This window comes from Delphinapterus leucas, chromosome 17, assembly GCF_059928025.1.
Source record: "Delphinapterus leucas isolate spDelLeu-1000000601 "Yukka" chromosome 17, BTC_Dleu_Yukka2, whole genome shotgun sequence".
Classification (NCBI taxonomy): domain Eukaryota; kingdom Metazoa; phylum Chordata; class Mammalia; order Artiodactyla; family Monodontidae; genus Delphinapterus; species Delphinapterus leucas.
The window spans coordinates 66885618-66911623 of NC_143145.1; the positions used below are offsets into that span (position 1 = coordinate 66885618).

At 33.8% G+C, this 26006-nt stretch overlaps 1 protein-coding gene across 1 annotated transcript; it reads right to left on the reverse strand.

The window, feature by feature from the left end:
* Positions 1-1110: 1110 nt before the first annotated feature.
* Positions 1111-25653, reverse strand: HNF4G (hepatocyte nuclear factor 4 gamma). Its single transcript, XM_030763518.2, has 10 exons — positions 25518-25653; positions 22295-22466; positions 18777-18871; positions 15983-16089; positions 14261-14416; positions 10333-10420; positions 8126-8278; positions 7761-7997; positions 6683-6805; positions 1111-2016 (listed from the first exon to the last, which is right to left on the reverse strand). The coding sequence occupies exons 1-10, from the start codon at positions 25651-25653 to the stop codon at positions 1895-1897; spliced, it is 1389 nt and encodes a 462-aa protein (XP_030619378.1). The 3' UTR covers positions 1111-1894.
* Positions 25654-26006: the final 353 nt, after the last annotated feature.

Genomic DNA, 26006 nt, shown 5'->3' on the forward strand with positions numbered 1-26006 from the left:
ACAAAATATATTTCCATTTATAAAAATCAAAAGCATTCTTATTCATGAAATAGAGATACTAGCGTAAATTTTTTTTAAAATGAGTTAATTCTTTTTTCTGTCCTCACTCTCTCTCAAAGATATATTTTTCAGTTTCCAGGTACCAGCTCTGCAAGGAATTTTATTGATTCTATTAAATCAATGATAGCTTCTAAGTAATCATTTTTCCTTTTTAAGAGTTAATAAGTTAGTTACAGTTAACACAAGCTTTTTATTTGCAGGGTAAGTGGGGGGCTATGAAATCATAATCATAGAAATTTTGAAAGGTTCTGTAAAAATCATTGAATTCAGCCTCTTGCAGCTTGGAGAACCCTTTTTATGTCATTAATAATTACTAAATCAGTTTTCCCCTGCTTCAGCAAATGAAGTGTGTGTGTGTGTGTGTGTGTGTGTGTGTGTGTGTGTGTGAGAAAGAGAGAGGGAGGCATCACTGTTTCTTGAGGCAGCCTGTCAATCGTTTTAAATGAGCTCCAGATTTAGATAATATCAAATTGTCAAATAGTTTTGGGCTCCAATGAACTACATTCCTCAGTCCACTGGATTTTTTGAAAATGTGCTGAGCCACTGATTTAAATTTGTCTTTGCTTTCATCATAACCTACCTGTTATATATTTTAGATTCCTTAAAAGTACAAAAGTGGTTTCTTATTCATGTTGCAACAAATTTACACTCATTTACATGTAAATATGTGTTAACAGGTAACACAATGGATAATATTCAATCATCACTCAATTGCATATATTTAAAAACCACAGTAAGAAGCTCACATTTTCATTCTATACCAAAGATTTAATCTCCTTAAACCAGACCTGGACTTGAATATGGCTCTCCTACTTTTTAGGTTAATGAACTTTGGTTACATTATTGAAACCCTCTAAGCTAAAGGTTTCTTCCCTTTACAAGAGAAAGATAATAATACCTCTCTTACAGGGTTGCTCTGAGGATTAAATGAGGCAACACGTGTGTGACAGATGGCTACTTTGTCTCCCGATAGCAGAAGCCCAGTGATATACAGTTTTTGTTGGCACAAGGCTTTCTACCTAACACTCCCAGCCTCTCCGAGAACAAGATGGGGGCATGGGCTAAGTTCTAGTCAATGGATGTCTGCTTCTAGATTGTTTTAGGAAAGGGAAATAAATGTCTGTCTTGGTTGAGCCACTCTTTTAAGAGTTTCTTTTTTACAGTTTAACCTGTATCCTAACTGATAAAACTAACATGTTTTATTTTAACATACATCTTCAAATATAGGCAGATTTCAAGGAATACCCCAGTCATCTATGGAATGCCTATTTATAATTTTCTAAACTTTATATAGGCATATTTAACTGTGGGCCAAAAAGATACTTCTTAGCCACGGGATACCCATAAGTGATTTTTCTTCAAAGAAATATACCCTATTCTACACTGACTGATTTATTTTTTGAATTTGCAAGTTTAAAATTTATTTAAAAACTTGGTTCATTTAATATTAATCTGGGATTTCTGATCTACTGTTCACAGTCAAAAAAGAATACTTAGCTCTGCATCACATCACCATAAGCAATTATTTACAGATTTAAATTAATAATAAGACAACAAATGAAAGTAGTATATAAGATTCAACTGGTTCATGCACAGTACAAGTTTATACTATATAAACGTATTGAAGCTCAGATATACATTGGTTGCATCTAAAGGTTTTAAACAATAGCAACAACAAACAAAATGAGCATATAAACAAGAAAACAGGATACCATCTTATAACAGCACCATGAAGAAGCCTTGGCTAAGAGTTTGCCAAAAGTGCTATCCTGAGATATTTCAAGACCAACAACTTTTCACATTTATGCAGTGCCGTTCAGAAGTAAACATATTCTCACAGTTGCTTCTGTTTGGAGAGAGGCTGGTGTGAAATGACTGAAGCTTGATTTGCAGCTATTTTGTACGGTTCTTGTCCAGAGCCTTGAGGTGGGGAAGGAAGTGGGGTTTCTGGAGTTGCTAAAAAAAGAATCAGAGAATTGTATGTAATGGTGACAGTCACCTTGGCCCATCCCATTAAGTCCTTCATGACATCAATATGCATTACTTTATTTTGGATATGTTTTTAAAAGATCATATATAAAGTAGTGATTATAATACATTATCAGGTCATTGACATACTATTGGAGATGCACTCCCATCTTACTGTCCCAATTAGCATTAAACTAAATCATACTTAAAAATCTTGACAGTCACTTTAAGGTGTCTTCTGACTTTCTTAATAGCATTTATGAACTCTGATTCTCTCATAAACCCAGCAGAAAAAAAGTTAAAATGAAAAGAATTAACAGAAAGCTAGTTTTTGTATATTTTTTATACAATATAAATTTTATATTGTAAATCAAAATTGCAATCAAAAAAGCACATAAAATAAAACATATTTGGTTTAGATTTTACTAATTCAAACATTAGATGACATAAAAAAATTAAGGTAAGATAACTTTTCAAGTGCTTTGAAATCTATGTTGTAGTTAAAAGCATCTAAAAAATACTGGCTTTGTCACTTCCAAGTTATTCTATTACAAATACACTTGGCGGTCCCTTCCCTGTCAATGCAAAGAGCACTGAGTAATTTAAAAAAATGAGTTACAGTTTGAATAATTCATTGCTGATAACAGTATTTCTTTCTATTGACAAATTTTAACCATATTACAAAATAATCTAGAAGCCATTCTATAATTGTTAAAAGCTTGAAATATTTTAGCACTCACATTATTATTCCGTATATTTAACAGAACAAATAGAAAATGTTTAATGATCAGACTGAGGCATTGCAAACTTCTTAGATTTTTTTTTCCCAGTTTTTAAAAATTCCATACAAAATGAGAACAGTCCCTTTTTGCCTGGTTTTCTTTAATGTATTAACTTTATATTATTAAGTGTGAATTAGCAGTTACTTAGAAACAATGTCTTTAGATATAATTTAATTGACAAAAGAATTACCAAATTTGCTTTAAAAATTATTCCTGGATATTTAGGATGGATCTAACACTCAAGTAGTCTGCTCTAAAGGACCAAGAAAATATGCATGAACTTAAATATGTATGTGTATAATATAAATGTGTTATATATATAACACATACACATATAATATAAATGTGTATGCTTGTGTTTAATATTTTGCTTTGTGTAAAATATAAACTGTTCCAAATGAGCACAAGCAAAGCAAAATTTTCCTTTACAAATGAATTTCTTAAATATTATGTTGAGAGAGGGAAAATAAAAATAAAAAGTGTGATGATGTGATTCTAAAAATGTTAGGGTCAGCAAACATGCTTTTAAAATACTACAAAGCTAGCATTTAAAAAGTAAACGATTGGGCTTCCCTGGTGGCGCAGTGGTTGGGAGTCCGCCTGCCGGTGCGGGGGACGTGGGTTCGTGCCCCGGTCTGGGAGGATCACACATGCCGCGGAGCGGCTGGGCCTGTGGGCCATGGCTGCTGGGCCTGCGTGTCCGGAGCCTGTGCTCCGCAGCGGGAGAGGTCACAGCAGTGAGAGGCCCACATACCGCCAAAAAAAAAAAAAAAAAAAAAAGTAAATGATTTAACCACCAGCAGAATTGTTAAACTTTCTTGTCAGTTGATACCTACAATGTTCAATATGTTGTTAATGTGCTTTATTTTCCAAGTTTATGAATAACTGATCTCTAAGAGACACAACTTCCTAGACTCTTTGGTATGGTATTGGGCTTGCCTCTCTCTGCTCTAGACTGTTAATTAAATGAAAGTGGTAACATCTGCTTTGCAAGAATGGTCCCAGTATGGTTCCTCAAAAAATTAAAACCAGAACTTCCATAGTATCCAGCAATTCCACTCCTGGGTATATATCTGAAGAAAACAGAAACGCTAATTTGAAAAGATACATGCACCTCAACGTTCATAGCAGCTTTATTTACAATAGCCAAGATATGGAAGCCGCCTAAGTGTCCATTAACAGATGAATGGACAAGGAAGATGTGAAAAAAATATATAGAGATATATTTATATATATATTGAATATTATATATTTTATATATCATTTATATATATATGAATATTACTCAGCCATAAAAAAGAATGGAATTTTGCCACTTGCAACAACTTGGATGGACCTGTAGGGTATTATGCATAGTGAAATAAGTCAAACAGAGAAAGACAAATACTGTATGTTTTCACTTATATGTGGAAACTAAACAATAAAACAAAGGAATAAATATAACAAAACAGAAATAGACTCATAGATACAGAGAACAAACTAGTGGTTACCTGTAAGAAGTTGGGGAGAGGGAAGGGGAAGACACAAGAAGGGGATTGAGAGGCACAAACTACTAGGTATAAGATACAAGGATGTGATGTACAACACAGGGAATATAACCAATAACTTTAAACGGAATATAATCTATAAAAATATTGAATCAACATGTTGTACACCTGAAACCAATATACCATCATAAATCAACTGTACTTCAAGGAAAAAACAGAAGAGAATGTTCCCAAACTAATGTCTTTCAACTACATTGGGACCTACAGATTAAATGTGCTATAGTATACATCATTTGTATTTTTTTCTAACAATTTCATTTCTGCCTCTGTCGTATACTCAAAGAACTTTGTGTTTCATACACTATTTACACATGGATCTACCAGTGTGTGTATCTAAAGAACAGCAGTGATAGCATGCATTTCTGTGGATTCTACTCTCCCTACCACTAGGTAGCAGTCAGATGGAATGGTACTCACTTAATTTTGTTGCATTGCACTGAACATTTGGGTAAAACAACACTGTAGCTAGTTATTAAGGGCAATTGTAAATTCAGTAGGCAATGCTGGTACCCATAATAATTATATGACAATAACTGAAGGCATCTCAGTGAGGTAGCTGGTTTAGTGTTCAGAGGCAATAGATCAAAAGTAAATCTGGAATTAATTAGTATGAATTCAGAAGCAATTAATTCTAGATATTTTTGTCAAATAGAGATTTTTTTAATCTCCAATGCGACATATAAAAATAAAATTTGTGTTAAATCTGCAATAATATCAGATTAACTATCTACTAGCAATCCCTAGTATTTATATAGTCACTTTAGTTCCAAAGTTCCAAAGCAGCCCACGTTTGGCACAATTATGATATACACGAATGTCAGTTATCACAGCTTTGTTAAATAGCACCAGTCTTTCGAAAACATGATTCAAATTTCACTTAGCTTGCTAACTCTAATTAACTGTGAGTATTGCATAAACTCACAAACTTCACTGTGTTACAAACTTCACTGATAACTCTTCAGTCTACAAATAATTACCTAAAATATTAGATGTGCATTTTGATCAGTGACCAATCACATCACATCCTTCCTTCTGTCCATGATTATTCAATGAGCATATTTCCTTCAGTTCATACACTGACAACAAACTGTGTAGTTGTGTTGCCTCCTCATCTCCCTCTCAGTGACAAATCCACATGACAATTTGCAAAAATGGACAACTGAAAAGAGAATTGGCCAAAAGGGGAGAATGTGCAGTAAAGAAACAAAAAGTGATAATGTTGGAAATGAAATTCAAATCGAACATAAATGGAGTTATAGAAGAAAGAGCTGACGATGGAAATGTTGACACTACCATTGTTTGAGTCCCTAAAAATTCAGCCAAGAACTTAGTGAAGGAAAGCTTGTCAACAGAAATGAGGAACTAGTTGCACTGAAAAGGTTGAAGAGGTCCCAAAGGGAGTGAAACTGGCAAAAAACTTCACATCAAATGGATTCTCAGAGATATTTTAGGACATTAAAAATGCAAAGGATAAAATGTTGGAAACTGACCCAAACTTCCAAAAGAGTAAAATCCATCAAAGATGGTCACTTCCTCTTGTAAGTCATTAGAAGAGAACATGGCAAGCAGTGTTTAAACTACTCTTCATATTTTTTTACAAAAAAATAAAACACATTAATTCTCAGTGTTATTAATATTTTAAATTATGGTACACTAAGAGTTAAAACTACTATTTTTTTTTAGTTTCCCTATACATTTATAACCTATAGCTAAAAGAGTTCTTGATGTTTTGACAAATGTATTTAAAGGTCACAAGCAATCATAATTTTCCTGTTGATTATTAAGATTCCTTTGCATGGTTCCACCTTGTATAGTCATTTTTATGGTCCTGTACTACCAGGCAAAGCTAGGACATCCTGTATGTTCTTTTGTGCTCCTAAACCTATGAATAAGAAAGATTTAGTACTTACATCTCCATTTTAGGGAGAAAACTCATACCTAAGAAGAATAAGTGACTTGCTTCACAATCTCCCACAATTAAATCTTGGAGAAGAAATTATATCCAATTTTTATAATTTCTGGGCACAAATAGATTCTTTCCCCAAATTCCACCTTTTCTCAGGTAATTAAGTTTAAGAAATACTATGTTTCAAAAGTAGCCCTGGGGGCTTCCCTGGTGGCGCAGTGGTTGAGAGTCCGCCTGCCGATGCAGGGGACATGGGTTCGTGCCCCGGTCCCGGGAGATCCCATATGTCGCGGAGCGGCTAGGCCCGTGAGCCATGGCCGCTGAGCCTGCGCGTCCGGAGCCTGTGCTCCGCAACAGGAGAGGCCGCAACAGTGAGAGGTCTGCGTACCGCTAAAAAAAAAAGTAGCCCAGATACTTACAGATCTGGTCTGTATGAACCAGTGTTGACATTGGACCCAAAAGTATAGTTTGTCCAGTTAATGGATCTTGAGATAAATGTGGGTGCATTGGATGATGGAGATGGTTAGCCTCACTGGAAGTACCTACAGAAGATAAAAAGATGCTTACATTAGTGATATTTAATCAGGAACAGCAAGTTTACCTTGGAACAATTGTTTTGATTGACAGCTTGAATATTGCTATTTTTGCAAAGTGCTTTTTGGAAGTTCAAAAATAAATTAATAGAGCCACTGCCATGTTAAAGACAATGTCAGCTTTCACTGTACATTGGTTAGATTAATGTTGTGTCATATTATGTTGTATATTAATAATGGACCTTCTGTGCAGTTTCCTGGAATCATTAGGTTTGCTGCCTGTTGTTAAGTCAATTCCAAGAATCACTTACCTTAAGTTTACAGTATTTGGGATCACCCTACTAGCATAAACAACTTTTATTTCAGAAAGATATCATTAGAAACACATTAAGCACTAGAAAACTAAAATTATACTAAATTAAAATAAAGTGATTTTATAAGGAAATTTAATCTAGATCAGAATACAAAATAAATGATTTCTTAAGTTGTTCCTGACATCTACTGCAGCAATGAAATCTCATTTTTCCCTTTTCATTGTGTTGTGTCAGTTAATTACTTCAGGAGCACAATGTTTATTTTTAAAGTATTTACTATATATATTTTTTGGTTTTGTTGCAATTCCGATATCCTTGAGCTTTTAGAGGAGTCAAGGCATAGAAAAATATAATATACTCCAAGAAGTACTAACAATAGGAGATATAGTTCTATTTACCATATTTGGGAGGATCTGAAAATTGAGGAAAGAGGGACAGGGTAGAGTAAAGATGGTGGAGGTGAGTACAAATGGAGGGGAGGTTTGAATGTGTTCAAGTATTTCTGTTCCCATCCAATGGGTTTTGCAGACTTTCTAAATATAAAATACTGAGTTCATTACATCATGGACAAAAGGTAAATAGGTCAAGTTGCTCTAAAGTACTGTAGTATGATGTTAATAAATAAAATAGAAATTCTTAAATATACTCACCACCCAGTAACATCTCCTGAAGTAAGTTGTCGATTTTAACCATCCCAAAAAGTTTAATGAATTGTATCTGCTCAATCATTTGCCAAGTGATGCTCTGCAGCGTGGGCAGGAGTAGAAGCAGTTCCCCAAACCTGCCCCGGGAGTCGTACTGCCTGTCGTTGATGTAGTCCTCCAAACTCAGCTGCACTTGGAACCGCATGTTCTTAATCTTTACTGGATCACTTAGCCCTTTTGCATCTAATAAAGGAATAAAAAGGGCAATCTAAATACTTAACCTTACTAGAGTGTAACAGAAAATATTCTAGTATTTAAAAAGTAGTTTAATTTTCACTGCAATTATTTTTAATGGATCTTTGGAAACAAACCTGGATCAAAAAATACAATTGCCTTCAAACAAGCATATTCATTGTCATCAATCTGAATTTCTTGAAATGGTCGGACCAGCTCGTCTAGAACCCGGTTGGCCACACGGCTAATCTCAACTTCACTGCTGTTGCGGTGAATAATGTAATTGTTTCCTAGGTAAAAAAAATAAAATAAAATAATCACCCTCCTCACACACACAAAATTGTCAGACTTTGCTTAATTTTTTACAAACCAATATTTTAAATGGTCTTCCCTTGAAGAGACAGGAATAGTACTTCCTCTTTCAAGAACATTGTTAGTTATGTTAGAAAAACTTTAGAACACTTACAGGATCAATGACATTGATAATATGATCACATGCATTTTAACAGCCTCGGTCACTTGTGATAATACTAAAGTACAGACTAATAGCAAGCTAATTATTGACAAGGGAGAAACAAGATATAATGATTAGCTTTCCACTATATCAGTTATCTATTGGTGTTTTACTCATTAATGAGCATATTACAAAACCTAAAGAATCTCTCTTGCTTACAGTGAACTAAAAATGGCATTCCTCTAGTGGTCTAGGTGTATATACATGTAACAACTACTGAGACACAATTTTAATAAGCCTAAGTAGACGAGGCTGATTTTTGAAAATTAGCACGTATAGTCTCATGAGTTGCCTCATTAAATAGTAAATTCTCTCTTCCTGGACTTGTTTAAGTAGAGGCGGGACGATCACTTTACAGGGCTGTATTCAAAGGAGTTCAGAAATTGGACAGAGAACTGGACCACCTAATCCCTAAAGGCATTCTACCTTAGAAAGTCTCGGGCTATAATATGATACTATTATAGCTTCTAAAACATTAGAAAATTGGAAGCTTATTTTAGCCCCTAAAATAGCTGCTAAATTTTTATTTTCTGGTTTTATAAAAAACAGAATAGGGCTTCCCTGGTGGCGCAATGGTTGAGAGTCAACAAACCAGAATATTTTGACTTCTTTCACTGCAGGCAAAGACAATCTTCAGTATAAATAATAATGTGCAATAATAATAATGTGCAAAATTATTCAAAAAATGTAGCCCTGCTCTTCTTATGAAAAGTTAAAGTACCTAATTATTTAGGGTAAAACAATTTAGAACTATGTAGTAGAACTGTTTTGATTTCTATGTATATTGTATTCACATTTATAATGAGAACACTATTGCAGGGGAACTAAAAATGCAAGAGAAAGTTTAACAGAATTTAAAAGCAGTCATATCATGTGGTTTAGAATCCTGGCTCTATCCCTTACTTGCTTTGTGACCTTAGGTAAGTTTTCTTGGCCTTCATTTCTTCACCTACGAAACGGCTGAAAATAATAGTACATATCCCTCAGGGTTATTGTGAAGATTAAATGAGAGAGTGTATATATAAACATGTAAAGCACTTAAAGCAATGCATCGTACATACTAAGTCCTCAGTAAATATTAGCTATTGTGATATTATGTTCAATTTATTTATATTTGGGACAAAATATCTATCACAAAAATGGAATAAGACAATTTAATCATCATTTCACACAGCCAGAGGGAGGCAGAGCTTATAAACATTAGAGGAATCTCAAATATCCCAACAGGAAACCTAACTTTATACGTTAAGTAGGGGATCAGGGTACTTCCTTAATGAAGACACAAGCTTTTCCTTTGTGTCTTATCCCACCTACCATCCTACTTTTGTGTGTTATAGCACTGCTCTTTAACTCTCAGAATTTTTCAGACATTGTCACAAAAAATTTTTTTTAACTTGGGGTTCTGTAGCATATCATGGGCAATGAGATCATAGGAGATAAACACGTTCCTTAGAAGAGTATAAAATAATATATACTATAATTATTAGGTAGACACTGAGAGTGTATGAAACAACACTGGGACTCCATAAGATGGTGACATAAATCACTAACTCTTTGTCCTGATATGATTTAAACATACCTCAATGTTATGTTTATTGAGCAACATCTTTTATTTTTAAATCTTAGTGCACCCTGAACATCCACGCTGAACTTCCCTGAATTAACGGCAAGGAAAAACAGGGCTTGAGTGAGGACCTGACCAACTAAGTCCAATTTGTGAAGTGACAGAACCATTTGGCAGTGTCTATGAATGCCTGGTACATAGAGAATAGGCCCCATGGAAGTATGAAGCATGCATAATTTTTTCTCAAATTAAAAAAAAAACCTTACCCAAAAGCAAAATATCTTTATACACCATGGATCTCTTTGTAGCTCCAAGCAGTAAATGTTCCCCTGCGTGAGCTCTCAACAGTGCCACCTTAATGAAAAATTCCAAGTTTAACAATTAATTATAAAATATAATGATTAAAAGATTATATAAGCCTGATTAACTTAGTATTCTTTAAGACTGGGACTTTTTTTGTTTTAACAACTACAGTATTCATAGATTCTTGCCATGATTAAGGCTTCCATTTTTCTACTTTTAGCATATCAACAGAGTTTTACTTTTCAAAATTTCTAAAACTAACAAGTCAATACAATGGCAGCAAAAAAAAAGAAAAAGAAAAAGAAAAGCAGAAGAGTTTAGTGTTTGGGAGTGAATGATGTTTGGGCATAGAGTCAAACAAACCAGAGTTCAAATTCCGGCTTGGCCACTTACTCCTCTTTAAACTTGGGTTAGCTGACCACCAGTGTGTTTGGGACTCATTTGTTTTCATCTATCAAATGGAGATAGTGATAAAAATCTGAAAGTGTAGCTATGAGGAGTAAAGGAGAAAATATATGTAAAACAAGATCTCTTATACATAATCAACTGAATAAACAAAAGGAAAACAAAGATTGGTGATATAGCGAAATGAGTATGGGGGATCTGGGTTCTGACACTTTCTAGATTGAACCTTTAACTCTGCACTAAGCTCTCAAAGGAGCGCCATTGCCTGCTGAATATCACCAGTAGGAAGACTAGGAAGCATTTCAAATTTAACACATCAAAGTAATGCTTCTCCAACATCTTCATCTCCTTAGTAAATGGCACCATCATCCAAATGCTTTTTCACACCAAAAACAAGGGTCTATTTGGATCCCTCTCTCATTGTACAGCAAATCCTAGTGTTGCTTCTCCATTGCTAAGGCCCCTGGCCAAGCCTTGGTCATTCTTCGCCTGGCCCACCAAAATACACTCCAAAGAGCTACTAGGTATTCCTGCTTCCTTTCTGGTTCCTCCATCCTAAGTCCTTCTTGCCAGAGCTTCTACGATGATATCTTGTAATAATAATAATCACTTAATATCACTCCTCTGCTAAAAACTCTTCACTGGTTTCTTACTGTCCTTAGAATAAAACCCAAAAACCTCAACCATGGCCTACCATGAGGTTATGGCTCAATGCTTTTGCCCCCCTGCCCACGTCCCTGGTTTCATCTTACAACATCCTTTGCTCACTTTTCTCCAGGCACACTATGCCTGCCTGCCTCAGAGCCTTTGAACTTGCCTCTCCTGTACCCAGAATGCTTTCTCCTCAGATCTTGACATGCTTAGCCCCTTGCCACTCAGGTCTCAAGAAAAATCTTCTTTAATCCCCAATTTAAAGGATCTGCTACCACTCCACTCCCAGTCATTCTCCAACAACTCATCCCATTTCATTTTATAGAACTCTTCCCCACCTAGAATTAACTTACCCATTATCTGTATATTTTTATGTCTGCCTCTCCCAAATAGAATGCAAATTTTATGAGAATAGTGATGTAATCTGTATTTTTACTGCCAGATACTCACAGTTCCTAAAACTGAACAGTAATCCTAAGAAATATTTGTTTGATGAATACACTGAGTGAATTTAACTGATATATGGTTCAGTTTTAAAAGCTGTTAAGTTTTTAAAGAGATTATAAAACTTATGCCACAGAGCTCCCGAGAGTATTAAATAAAATAATGTAATATGTAATGCATTTGAAGCCCGAGTGCCTTATCCATAATAGACATTCACCAATCCATGGCTATTAATGTTATATTAAAGTGTCAGTTAGTAAATGAAAACTATTATTGACAAGTTACAGGATTTCAATTTCCCAATTTTAAATCATTGTCTTAATACATGTCAGCAACTTTTTTAAAAAAAAGAGTGGTAATAAAAATATAAAACTGATAAATAACATAACCCTACTTATATGGCTTGGGGTGAGACAAGTAAGTTTTAGCAATTTAGCATTATTCACTCTGAAATAACCTTCTGAGCCAAGCTATCTTTATGATATGTCCACAACCATGACTCATACCAGGAAGGGAGTTACAGAACATGTTAAGAATGATTTCAGATTTCACAGTATTTTCTTTTTGTAACCAGGTGAAATGCTCTCCTAGAAATATAACTGCTAACTTTCTGTGATCACTTATTTTCTGGTTATATATATATTTTGCCCTTCTTTGATTTTTAAACAATCATGTACTTTTCCCTTTGATTGTTTCTTTGTCTTTGTTTATCAGTGATAAAGAGCATTGGTCGGAGGGTATAAAAATAGACACTGGTTATATTATATATCATGGTTTATTTAACCTGGGGGAACTGGAAATTTTCAAATTATTTACATCTACAGAATATTATATACTACTTAGAAGAGTTAAAAATGAATCTGAAACTAATAATCTAATCTTTATAGACTAATTAGAACATTAAACTTCTTAACTACTTTTTTTTTTGTTAAGAAAGTGGATTGCTTTATTAGAAACAGTGAATATAAAAAGGAGATTGATTTCAGGTAAGAACTCTTTAAAAATATTTCAAGACTATACAAGTAAAAACTTTTTACAAAGATGTTCAGCATTCCTTTTCCCTTGGTTCATTTTAAAGAACCTAAATATTTTATTTACTTCAAGACATCAAAACGTTAGACTGCTGGTGAGTTAAGCTCCTTGAGATAATTCAAAATATCAAATATCTCAATTTTGAGAACTTATATATTTGATGCTAGTAATTAAAACATTATATTATATTGATATACTTTTTTTTTTTTTTTACTGATTTGAATACAGTATGTTGATAATCTGAAGTGTAAGGTCACTTGAGAAATGAGATCAGCTAATTTTTTTAACTTTCAAGTCGTATTTTAGCCACTAAGTTCTGTTACAATTCTGCAGGTTTAAAGAAAAAGTCAGATTAAGTCTCATCAGTGCCCCTACTGCTGGTCATTTTTATGGGTAACTAGAAGTTTCCCCCTCCCTCTAGAATAGTCAAGGTTTATAGACCTGTTAACACTGATTAAATGGCAGTACTTTCCAGTATGTTTACATTTACAATACATAATGTAATAATAAATATAAAACGGATAAACTTGAAGGTTGCTTACAGGTTAATTTATCAGACAAACTCCAATGTGCATAACCTTGCAGAAAGTCTGGGGAAAATTAGAGTTCATAAACTGTGAAAGGTAGAGACAAGTGTCTTAGCTACTTCTTTAAACATATTGGAAAGTGAACTTTTAACTATTAACTAAAATATCTTAATATACATATGACAAAGTATGAAAATGTCTATATTAGGAAAAGATCACTACCTCTGAATTCTATTTTCAGTAGATTTCAGAACACAATTCTACAGACTTTTTTTTTTACCAGATTTATACTTTTTATACAGTAAATGCTAGAATAAAACTGACAACATGAAAGGCACAATTTTACATGTTAAGTGCATAAAAGTGCCTACAAAGACACCAACACAACCTGTGTGGTTTCTGTCTAGAAGTGGCCTGGTATTTCTGAAGAATTTTATATGCACGTTTAGTAAACACTAACACACAGTGGGGTACCATTTGCCTTACAGACATTTATTCTTCCAATACTTTATCTCACAATGGCAGTTATCTACTACCTGTCTTTCTCCCTTACTTAAGCTTTTTAAACTTCAGGAGGGAAGAACATAGGCTTGATCAACCCTCATCCTATCAATAAATTTGTAAGACCCCTAAAATAGAATTTAAACAGTCTGTCTCTCAGTAGACTGTTTAACTTCAAGGAGAATGAACAAGAAAACCAATCTTTCTCTCAGATAATTTAACCTTTGTCCAATATAGTAAATCTACTATAAATATAATTAAAAGAACTGAAAAACTTAGCAAAGTTCAAAAAACATTTTTTTAAAGCATTCATAATCTCTTTAAATTATACCTGATCATCCAGTGGTAACTCACAAAAGGCAGGAATATATTTAGCCCATTCCACCAAGACTAAGAGCTGCTGTTTCATGGATTCACAGACATCACCAATACTGGCAATTTTCTTAATATTTATGTCAGTGCTCACACCAGGGCTTGAGACTGAGATCTAGCATTAAGAAGAACATTATATTAATTCATCACTGAACATAACACAAGACCACTATTTCTCTTTTTTCCACAACTGCAATAAGTAAGCCCCATTGAAGTGGGCACTATCATTGTCACAGTATCTTGAAATATACTAAACATTTAAAATTGAGAAATCAAATACCTATCAATTCAAGTTAAATTGACAACATTCACTGCACAGCACCATGGTCTGGGAGTACTATCTTATTTTCTGGCCAAACCTGTAAAATAAGTTACCACAACTTTCAGGGAGTTTCATAATTCAAAATGACTATACAAAGAGCTATGGAGTATCCACATGAACTATGTTGTATGATTTTATTTTTAATTGAAGATGATAGTTCCATTAAGAAAGCCCATCTTTAATTTGTTGTAATTTAGGAAGGAAAGTTTCCATTGGATAAAGTTTACCAACTGAGGAGAAAAGATTTAGATGAGAAGTTGCTGCATTTAATGGAAACCCACCCAAATAAAGTTAAGAAACCAATCTTGGACTCAGCAAGTTGAAAATCTCAATGTATAATGATAAATTTTTTAAATGACATATAATTTTGAACTATCTAAGATATAAGTAGTGTTCAAATGCCTTTCTGCTGAAAAAAATCACTTTCTAAAAGTTCTTCTAAACTTAATTTTTGAACATGTGTGTGTGTGTGTGTGTGTGTGTGTGTACATGTCTTTCTGCAGTGTATGTCTATTTCCTCACAGTTCCTTTCAGGGCATTCTCGAAATACTTTATAGGACCATCAAGTAATCTTCACGTAATGATGATGATAATGGTGATGTTAACTTCATCATTTACCCTTGTGTTATCAAAAATGAAAGTAGTTGCATTGACTCATTATAGAACCTGATTAATAGCTATTTCATTGTTTGCTTTATAATAGAAAAATACCATTAACATTTCTAATATGGGCAATGGTAAAACAAACTTTCTTCAAAAGGTTTCTTTATTTGATTCTTAAGTGATTTACTTTTATTTATATAACTAATCACTTATATTTTTAACTTTAGAACTGATATCCTCATTCTAGAAATTTCAAATAATAAAGTTTCTCCTGTGTTTTCTAAATTCTGGTTCTTCCCTTAAATACCTGTTTCCAAAGCAGATTTTAAGGTGAGTTCTTGAATCTAGAAGTCATTTTCAAGGAAGGAAGCTCTAATGATAGGCCTCAACTAAACACCCCCAAAGCTGTGATAATTGATTTCCAGATTCAATCAGTAAAACAAGATACTGCTCCCAGGGCATTGTGCTATGCATTAAGTATTTTAAATCAACCTTGCAAACAAACTTTTAACACTCAGACTGAAATGCATTTAATTTTTCCATTTAAAAAGTAGGAACTTGCCTAAGAAAAGTTAAAATTGAGTCAACAGTCCAACTAATATTTTCAAAGTAAAATTCTTCAATTTGCATAGGTGTAATTTATTATAGTAATGAGCACATTTGAATGAACTTAAATCATTTTAGTATTATGCCTAAATAAACATCTGATTCTATTAAACAGGGCTGGATGCTGGTGCAGCAGTAATGCAGCAGTACCTGGCGAGACCGAACTTCTGCTTGTGCCAGTGTGTTAATGGAGGGGATGTTGCTGCCATCAAATGTGCTTCTTCTGGTGCTTATTCTATCACGTTCGTTTTGCACAGCTAGGGGAGAAAATCACAGTATTTACTGGTCGGTTTTCTTCGATATATCTCAGAATATACGGTTTGAAGTAAAAACAACGTTACTATAAAAGGAGAAATGGGATGCCTCTAAAAGACCTTGGAGGGGGGTGCTTGAGGCAGGGAGAAAAGTATGACTGAAGGTATGTTTCATTCTGTACCATTTTTAAAGTAGAAAGAGCCAGGCTTGTCACTACAGTTCATAAAATACTGCCTTTTGGAACTTCATGATGGCACTCATGCTAGAAAGTGTTGGGTCAGCCAGTTCAGCCATGCTGTATTTTTACGAGGTTGGTTTTCCATTCTCTCAAAGTTAATAAAACCATAAGATAACTAGAGGAAGAGTACAACCTGTGAGATTGACCAGGTCAAAGATAAGAGTGTATTCGCTGTCAGAAAATATGAGTCATACATTTTGAAACTCCCATTTTTCTTTTTCTTTTAAAACACTAGCAAAAATGGAAAGTAAATTTATTTTAGTTAAGGTGATTTTCAGATCACAATCCTATGATCTCTTATGAAACAATGTCCTCAGGACAGTTTACAAACATTAATAAGGCAAAAATTGCAGCATGTAGGGGTCTCTCTTGAGAACATTGAGATTAGAATATCAGCATTTTGGAACAATGAAGAAATATTAAGTATTTATATGAAAGTCTCCTAAGAAAGAGATCTCTTTGTTTCAGAAAGGAAAAAAAGAATAAAGTGTATCCCCAAATTTTTTATTGAAAACTAAATTTTTAAAAATAAGGAAGAGGGAGAGGCTTAGTATGAATTTGTATACTTGTAATACATAGAATAATAGAAGTCAGATGTCAAAGTTGGATTTCAAACCTTAAAAGGTAAAATTATCTTCTCTTAACCAAAAAGAATGGAAACAAAATCTGTAGCCCCTAAATTATTTACACTAATGCTCTATCCAATTCTGCTGGAAAGATAAGACATTAAACTATCCGAATTTTTTTCTGTAATTATTCTTTTATTAAAGAAATTCACCAATTTCTATGCCAAAATCTGCTATCTAACCAAACTTACTATTAACTATCAACTCCACTAATTTGAAAGAGAAAATATTAAACTTCTTGCCTTTAAGAGTGAGTAATCTTTAGTTAGAGTGAATCATTAATATTTTATTTTTAAATCATATTTACTGGTAGCTTACTTCCTCTCTCTCTTTTTTTTTTTTTTTAGCAAATTGACTTTTCAGCCTAAACTGACTCATTTGGAAATGTATACATGGAGGTAAAAAAATTAAAATGTAAGTTATGCTTTTATGAATTTCGTTTACATGACCAATCTTTAGAAAAATGCTAAAAGATATTGTGAACATTTGTAATTATCTTGCAGCTACCTTTTTTGACATAAAACCATATTTATATACGTTTCCATCTAACTAACCTTAATATTATGTTATTAGTGTAAATAAGAAAAATATATCTACTTTGAAAGCTAAAAGTTACTTCCTAATCTAGTTAGGAAAAATTAATACATTATTCCATGAACAGTATAAGATATACTTTCACTGTTTTTGAAAATAATTTTATTTAGCAGACTGTAAAACTCTTAACAGAATTGTAGAATCATGGTTTGCTTTTACATTGGTAGGAGTGAAGCAGAGGTTCAAGTAGAAATGAATGAAGATAATTGACAAAGCATGTAATTAATCCCATAAACTACCAAATAGGCCACTAGAAATAAGTCATGTTGAAATGAAAGTGTTTTTCCTTTAACTTTGTGAACTTTATTTTGCCTTCTTTTCTGAGACTAGCAACTGAATGCAATGAATGGAATTTTTGTCTCTTGAAAATACTGAGTGACAAAGAAAAAAACTATGTTTAAGATCAGTTTGATATTTTTCACATATCTAATTTAATTTTTTAATAATATATGAAACAGTTCTGAAAAATATCTCTTTGTATGTGATAGTGATAGGGATAAGCATGTGACAAAATGATAAACAGAAAATTGTATAGCAGCTATTACCTGCCAAACATTTAAATGTGCTAAACACATTTGTTTTGCTAAATTAACCATAGTTAGAACGTAGGATAATATAATTAGATTATTTAATATGTTCAAAATGAAATTAGTGCACATTAAAATAGAGCATCTAGTCCATTGTCTCTGTCTTTGAATAGAATATAAGCTCCCTGACGGGGGATTATTTTGTTCAGTATGTTCACTACTGAAACCTCAGCACCCACAACAGTGTCTGGAGAGCAGCAGTGCTCAATAAATTTGTTAAATAAATAAATGAATGCATGAAAAGTCAATGTTCAGTTAATGTTTATGAAATGAATAAAGATATTCAATTGTTATTGAGAATGAAAAATCCATTTAAAATTCATTTATAATTGCATCCTATTAATATAGTTTGCCATTTAGCTTTTGAACAAGACATTGGAATATTTTTTCAGACAATAATTTTCTTGCCAGGGATTATGCAGTAGTGGATAGAACATGTCAAATCGGTCAGCAGGTAAAGACTGGCTCTACCACTCACCAGTAGGTATCAGTGTCCTTGAGTAAATTCTTAAACTCGAGGAACCACAGATTCTTCACTGAGGATAATCAGAACTCATGTAAAGGTTATTGTGATTAAATGAGAACATGTGTGTATAACACTTTTCATCAATAATGTTAATAATCATTATGTTATATATTATTACCTTCTTTTTTCATTCCTGCTCTAAAGCACTTTCTTAATCGACAGTATCTACATTGATTCCTTTTGTCTTTGTCAACAACACATTGCCGACTGAACCTACAACACCAAAAAAATATATTAGTTTGCAGAAAACTGTTATTTATCAAGAAAAGCAGACAGACTTTAAAAAGTATAGTCAAATTTAGATCAACAGAAAGAATGTATAAGAACAATTAACTATGACTTTTCTAATCTCATGATCGACATGAAAATACAAGCCTCACCTCTCATGCAGTCTTTCTAATAAAACAATACTGAATGATATCTCACTTTTGGCCAGTATCCATGATCATTTCTATCTTGAGCCATGAAAGCCAAACCTAGTTTAAAAATTGTGGCATACAAATTCTAACGCTTACTGCTAAATGATTTCAGTGTGACGGGGAACTTCACTCCTCTGGACTTTCATGCTTTTCTCTATTTAAAAATTTTTCTATTAATTTCACATCATATCCAATTGGAGTTTACTCTAAATTCCAAATTACATATCAAGAAGCAATTGAATAAAGTATAAAGAGTAGAGTCTCTGAAAACTTAGGTACCACGTCACACCCACTACAGTGGCTATAATCAGAAAAAACAGACAACAGCAAATGATGAGGTTGTGGAAAAACTGGACCTCTCCCACACTGTTACTTATAATACAAAATGATGTGGCTGCTTAGGGAAACAGTTTGGTAGTTTTTCAAAAAGTTAAACAAGAGTTACCAAATGACCCAGCAATTCCACTCCTAGGTATACAGCCAAGAGAAATGAAAACATATATTCACACAAACACTTATACACAAATGTCCATAGCAGCATTATTCATAATAGCCAAAAAGTGGGGACAACCCAAATGCCCATCAGCTGATGAACAGATAAACAAAGTGTGGTGTACCCACACAATGGAATATTACACCTGGCAATAAATAAGAATGAAGCGCTGATACATGCTACAACATGGATGAACCTTGAAAACACTATTCTAAGTGAAAGAAGTCAGACAAAAAAGGTCACATATTGTGTAATTTCGTTTATGTCAAATGTGCAAAAGAGGCAAATCTGGGCTTCCCTGGTGGCGCAGTGGTTGAGAGTTCTCCTGCCGATGCAGGGGACACGGGTTCGTGCCCCGGTCCGGGAAGATCACACACGCCGCGGAGCGGCTGGGCCTGTGAGCCATGGCTGCTGAGCCTGCGCGTCCGGAGCCTGTGCTCCTCAATGGGGGAGAGGCCACAACGGTGAGAGCCCCGCGTACCGCAAAAAAAAGAAAAAAAAAAAGACAAATCTATAGAGACAGAAAGTAGATTAGTAGTTACCTCATATTGGTGGGGAGGGAGTTGGGGGGAATGAGGAGTGACTACTAAAGGGTACTAAGAGGTTTCTTTATAGGATGGTGAAATATTCTAAATTGAACGTAGTGATGATTGTACAGCTCTGTGAATATAATAAAAAAATGAATTGCATACTAAAAGAAAAAAAAAAAGTACAGTCTCTGGAATTAGACCTGACCTTGATTCCCAGGTCAACATTCACTGTCTATAGAACTTGAAAATGTTATTTAACTTTCCAAGTTAACCCACAATTGTAAAATAGGGAAAACTTGCCGTCACAGGCTGTTAACTGAGCATACTTAAAAGACTATGAGATGAGCAAAACCTGAGCTTAAAAAACCTTTTTGCCCCTAAACTTACATCAATATAATATTTTCCAAATGGAAAATCATGGCATTTGCTTAATACCAATACATGTAAAGAAAGCTAAGTTGGCAGCAGTATTCATGATGGGAAGGTGGGAGGAGTAAAGCCATACATGTCGTCGGAATAGTTTTTACATTTCCAAAATTTGTTATGGGAACGTTTCTTTCCCACTTTTCTCATACAGGAAGGGTGGAAATCTTGAAAGCTCTGTGTGCTGACATTCTCTGACTCTTAAAAGTTCTTGTTGGGGTGTTCAACTCAATATTCTGTAATAACCTCTATGGAAAAAGAATCTGAAAAAGAATAGGTATATGTATATGTATAACTGATTCACTTTTCTGTACACCTGAAACTAACACAACATTGTAAATCAACTATGGTCCAACATAAAGTAAAAAATTAATTTTCTGTACACCTGAAACTAACACAACATTGTAAATCAACTATGGTCCAACATAAAGTAAAAAATTAAATTAAAAAAAAGTTGCTGTTGGATTTAGTTGCTTGGATGGTCATTTTTCATATACATATATATATATATATATATATATATATATATATATATATATTTCACCTTCAACAGAACACATAACTTAAAAATTGTAAAAAGTATTGTTTACATGTTATTTTGTATGTATTTTAGTTATTAATCTTTTAGAAGCACTCAATATTTGATGTAATCATAGAGAAAATGCTTTGGATGAAGGAAATCTGCTTGATTACTTTACACCTCTCAAGTCTGGCTGTATATAAAAGCAAGAACATACTCTTTTTTGTTTACCAAGAAGGTTTTAAAGTGGATGATTTAGATTTTTATACCTACTTTAAGCTCTCCTAAAAAAATTACTAGAGAACACTAGCTTAACTTTTCCCACATCCCTAGAAGTCAAATGGCATCATATTGTAAGAGAGTTAACTTCTTCCCAAACATCCAACTTGTACCTAAAACACCTTAACAATCCTACACATGACTTTCAGAGACAGAGCACACACAGATATTTTTCTGTTAAAGTCAGTCATTTTTTAATAACCCATATTTAACACAGATATAATCTGTATTCAAGAACTGTCATTCTGAACACTCAAAGGGAAATATCTAACGCTAAATCATGCTATGATGTTGACTTTTTTTTAAAAAAGCCTACTAGAAGCGTGTGATACATAAAATATAAATACATTTTAGACAAACATGAAATTCAATTACAAAATTGTGGCATGAGAAATACATCTAAAACTTTAGAGCTGAAAATTTCATTTTATTCAGTAACATCAACAAGCTACCAAAATCATCTGCCTTTTTATAATTTTGTTCCAAGACTCAGGATGTGATGACGTAAAAAGATAAGCAATATGCAGAAACATACACGCATTGTGAAACCATTTAAATACAGATTTACATATGGCTCTTGGTATATGAACACGTGGAGAAACAATAAAGAAACACAAGGAAAAGACAAACACCAAATTTCAGATGGTATTTACCTCTGGGAGAGAGGGGAGAAAGAGAAAGTGATAGGGGAGGTGTTCACTGGAGGCTTCAATTATATTGGTCTAAACTGGGTGGTAAGCATGGGGATTTTTTAATATACATTTTATAAGTCTAAGATGTTTCATAAAAAAGAACCACCCGTGTGACTGCATGTGTATACACACCCACACATCCTCACTTTTCATGTCGCTTATAAATTTTGTTCTTAGAGTTACAGAAATTTGAAAGCTCTGAATTTTATTCCCGTACTTCTTGCATGGCATTTTGAAACACCTCTAAAGATCTCTTTCTGGGAAGGAGCATTTCAAGTACCTGCAGGAATAAACGTGACTCTTGCGGATACTGCGTCTGAAGAAGCCCTTGCACCCGTCACAGCTGGAGGCGCCATAGTGCTTTCCTGTCGCTCTGTCCCCACATATAGCACATAGACAGTTGACACCATTATCTGTGGTATTCATACTTGTTGTCTCTGGGACAGAACTATCTGTTAAAGAAAGACAAAGTGGTAGAGTGCAAGTTAGTACTGAGTATTTCTTACATAAATTGGCCTACTAATTATTCATGGGAGGGAAATAGTCCCTTCCTCAGCTTCTTGGAAGCTCCACACCAGTGCTCTCCTTTTATCCACTGGCTGTTTCTGCCAGTCTCCGTTCCAAACTCCCCACTCGTATTTTGGAGGATTAAAATTTGGTATACCATAGGGCTCAGTCCCTCAACTATACCCTTTCCCTAGGGAAGCTCATCCAGTCCCATGATATTAAACATCATCTGTATAATGAAAAATCCCCACATTTTATTTCTAGGCCCGATGTCTCCCACGGGTATCAGTCTGAAATGCCCAAATACCTACTGAACAACTTCACTTTGGAGTTTAATAAGAATTTCAAATTAATGTATCAAAAATAGAACTCTGATTTTTTTTTTTTCTCCTAGAACTTGTTCTTCCTTCAGTCTTCCCTAGTCAGTCAGTGGTACCATCTGGTACCTAAGGCCAATAATCTGGCCTTTACTGAATTCTCGCCTTCGTTGCTCACATCCAATCCACGAGTTATATTTAAAATACATATCGAATCCAGACCTTTTCAGCCTTTTACCATGGCCACCCTTATCCAATCGAACATAATCTTTTCCCTGGATTATTGCAATAGCTTCCTACCTAATTTCTCAAATACTTCCACCCTGGTTCCCCTACTGTTTATTATCAGAAAGCCGGCAATGTGCTCTTGGCATAAGAAATTCACATCACATTAGCCTTCTGCATCCAACCTTTAGATACAAAATAAAGCCTACACATATTCCCATGGCCTGTAGAGCCCAGAGTGAAAAGGTTCCCCTCCCATCTCTCTGATCCCATTATCTGGCACTACTTTTCATCCTGTTCACTAGTCTCTAGTAATGTTGCCTCTTTTTTTTTTTTTTTCTCCTTGAATTCTGTTCCCATCTCAGAGCCTTTATACTTGCTAACCCTTCTGCCTGGAAGGGAAGCTCTTCCTCAAGAATTTCTATGAGCTGGCTACCCAGTTTCTGCTCAAATCTCACATTTTCTGTGAAACATTCTGTAAACACATATCTAAAAGAGTCATCTCTCATTTGCCCTTCAAGTAGAACCTAGTACCCTGCTTATATTTTAAACTAACCACTTCATTTTCAAAAATTATAATATGCTTTGGTCTGTTCATTTATTACCCATCTTTCCACATAGAATAAAAACTTCATGATGTCAGAGGATTTATCTGTCTTAGTCACCCCTCTGCCTTCCAGCTCTTAGAACTACGCCTTCCATAAAGTGAGAAGTAATTGTTTTGAAGAAAGACGCTTCAAAAAATCCACATCGATATTTTTACTTAAATATTTCTTAAATTAGTTAATATTGTTTAAAACATCTTTACAATTATCTATGTACTCAAAAGATATTAAATAAATAAGAATATATTATACACTTTAATTAATAATAAATTATATAATAATGTAAATATAATAACAATTAATTATTATATTTCCAATATAAAAAGGATAAAATCAAAGACTGTTATGTCCAAATTACATTCTGTGACAATATATGTATTCTACTTACTAATACTTCTGAGTTGACAAATATTGTCATATATAACTTCATAAAGTTACAAAAATCTTCAGTGAGAATATGCTTAAGGGTAATCATGTGACATTTTAGAATTTAAATGCTAGTAATTTTTCTTTTGATAACATAAACAAAATAGATATTAGAAATATGGCAGAAGTGTTAAGGATTGACTGTGTTCTGGAAGATTATATGGAAACAAAAAAAATATTCAACTCTTGCTTCCAGTTTAATGTCATACTTACATATTATTAACAAGAATTTACATATTATTACGAGAAAACAAGTTAGACAACACTTTGGAAATAGCCATATAAGTCAGTTGTTTTAGTAAATATTTATGATAAATCTGTCCCTACTATTTAGTAATCTATAGCCTTTAAAAAATTCATGAGTCTATTGAGGTAAATACTTTATTAAATACCTTAGTCAAATCTAAACATAAGGATTAAAAATAGTGACTTCCTGATAGAGGCACTGTCAATTGATTTTAACCCCTTTGTGCTAAAATTTCAGAATTCATCTTCTGAAAATGCTTAGAAATCTTCCCACTAATAAATTATTGTTGTTTATTGCAAATATTACAGCTATAGCGGTCACTGAAATTGTACAGCATAGTAGAACGTTAAGATATCCTGAGTACAAGATATATTCTCAGTCCTGAGCTAAACACACACACACACACACACACACACACACACAGAATTTTCCAAAGCATACATAATTTGCAGATTTTATGAGTTCTAACAATTATAACTGATCTTGGACAAAATTTTTACATGAAAAAATATCTAAATTCAAAGTCAGTAGTAAACTGTATTCTATAAAGACATGAGCCCTAAACAAGTCATGTCTTATTTAAAGTTAAAATGTTACAGTAGATAAATACCAAGAGCTTTGTGAGGCTAAACATTAGCTTGTCAAGTGCAGTTATAATATAAACCCTTATTTCTTTTCATATTTGTGTTCAATGCAAAAGCTTGATAGTAATGTTAAATACAGTTTCTCATCAGCAGCAGTTGAGAACTGGAATAATGAAAGAAGGCAACCAGTAAAACTCTCCAGTGTTCTAAGGACAATTTTCCATATGTCATTTTAAATGTTGCATAGAAAATATACTTTACAGCCAACCTGCCAATATTACTCATTACTGTGATTTACAGTAAATAAAATAACTGCTGAAGCTACTCTTTCTATCTAAGTGGCCCATGACAGAATTCCGAGGTTACTTTATTATGCATAGCTAAGCTTTTTCTATCTCAAACATAAGATAGCCATAGCATTATTAATTTAAATTTTGTGATGAAGTGCAAAAGCCTCAGATTTGTGGCCTTAAAAAACAAGCCCTGAATTCTCCAGCAATAAAACACACGGAACCACCACCTGGGAAGCTCAGTTTTCCTGCTCTCATTATACTTACTTTTCTTTTTTATCTACAAGCAGATGAGAACTCACCATTTGAATTATACAGAATCTGCATAGTTTCAAACTCCAAAGTTGTGTAAGTTGGGTCCAAAACTTCACTGTAATTTGCCATCTCCATGTCCAGTATCGGTTCCGATACCCTCATCATTGATTTAGATACACACATACGAGTGGCACCACAGGCCCAGAGTGTGTGATGGCTGTTGGGCTTTCAATCTGTGAGGGATAATCCAAAGTTAACTGTAACTGAGTGACTTATGTGCTACAGTGGGAGGAGCTGTAAAACTGTAAACTCCTTCAGCAGGCCATATTCTGCTTACTTCTTTTTCTTTTATGGTGTACGAAAGCAATTCATTGTGATAATGTTGGAATGCTTCATGAAATCACCTTATCTGAAGTGCTTAGTGGACTAACGTGATTTCCTAAATGGATTTCCAGTAGACAATAAATGATGTCATTAAGAGGATTAAAAATAGAAAAGAGAATACCTCTGATTTTGAACTGTCATTATAGCATCAT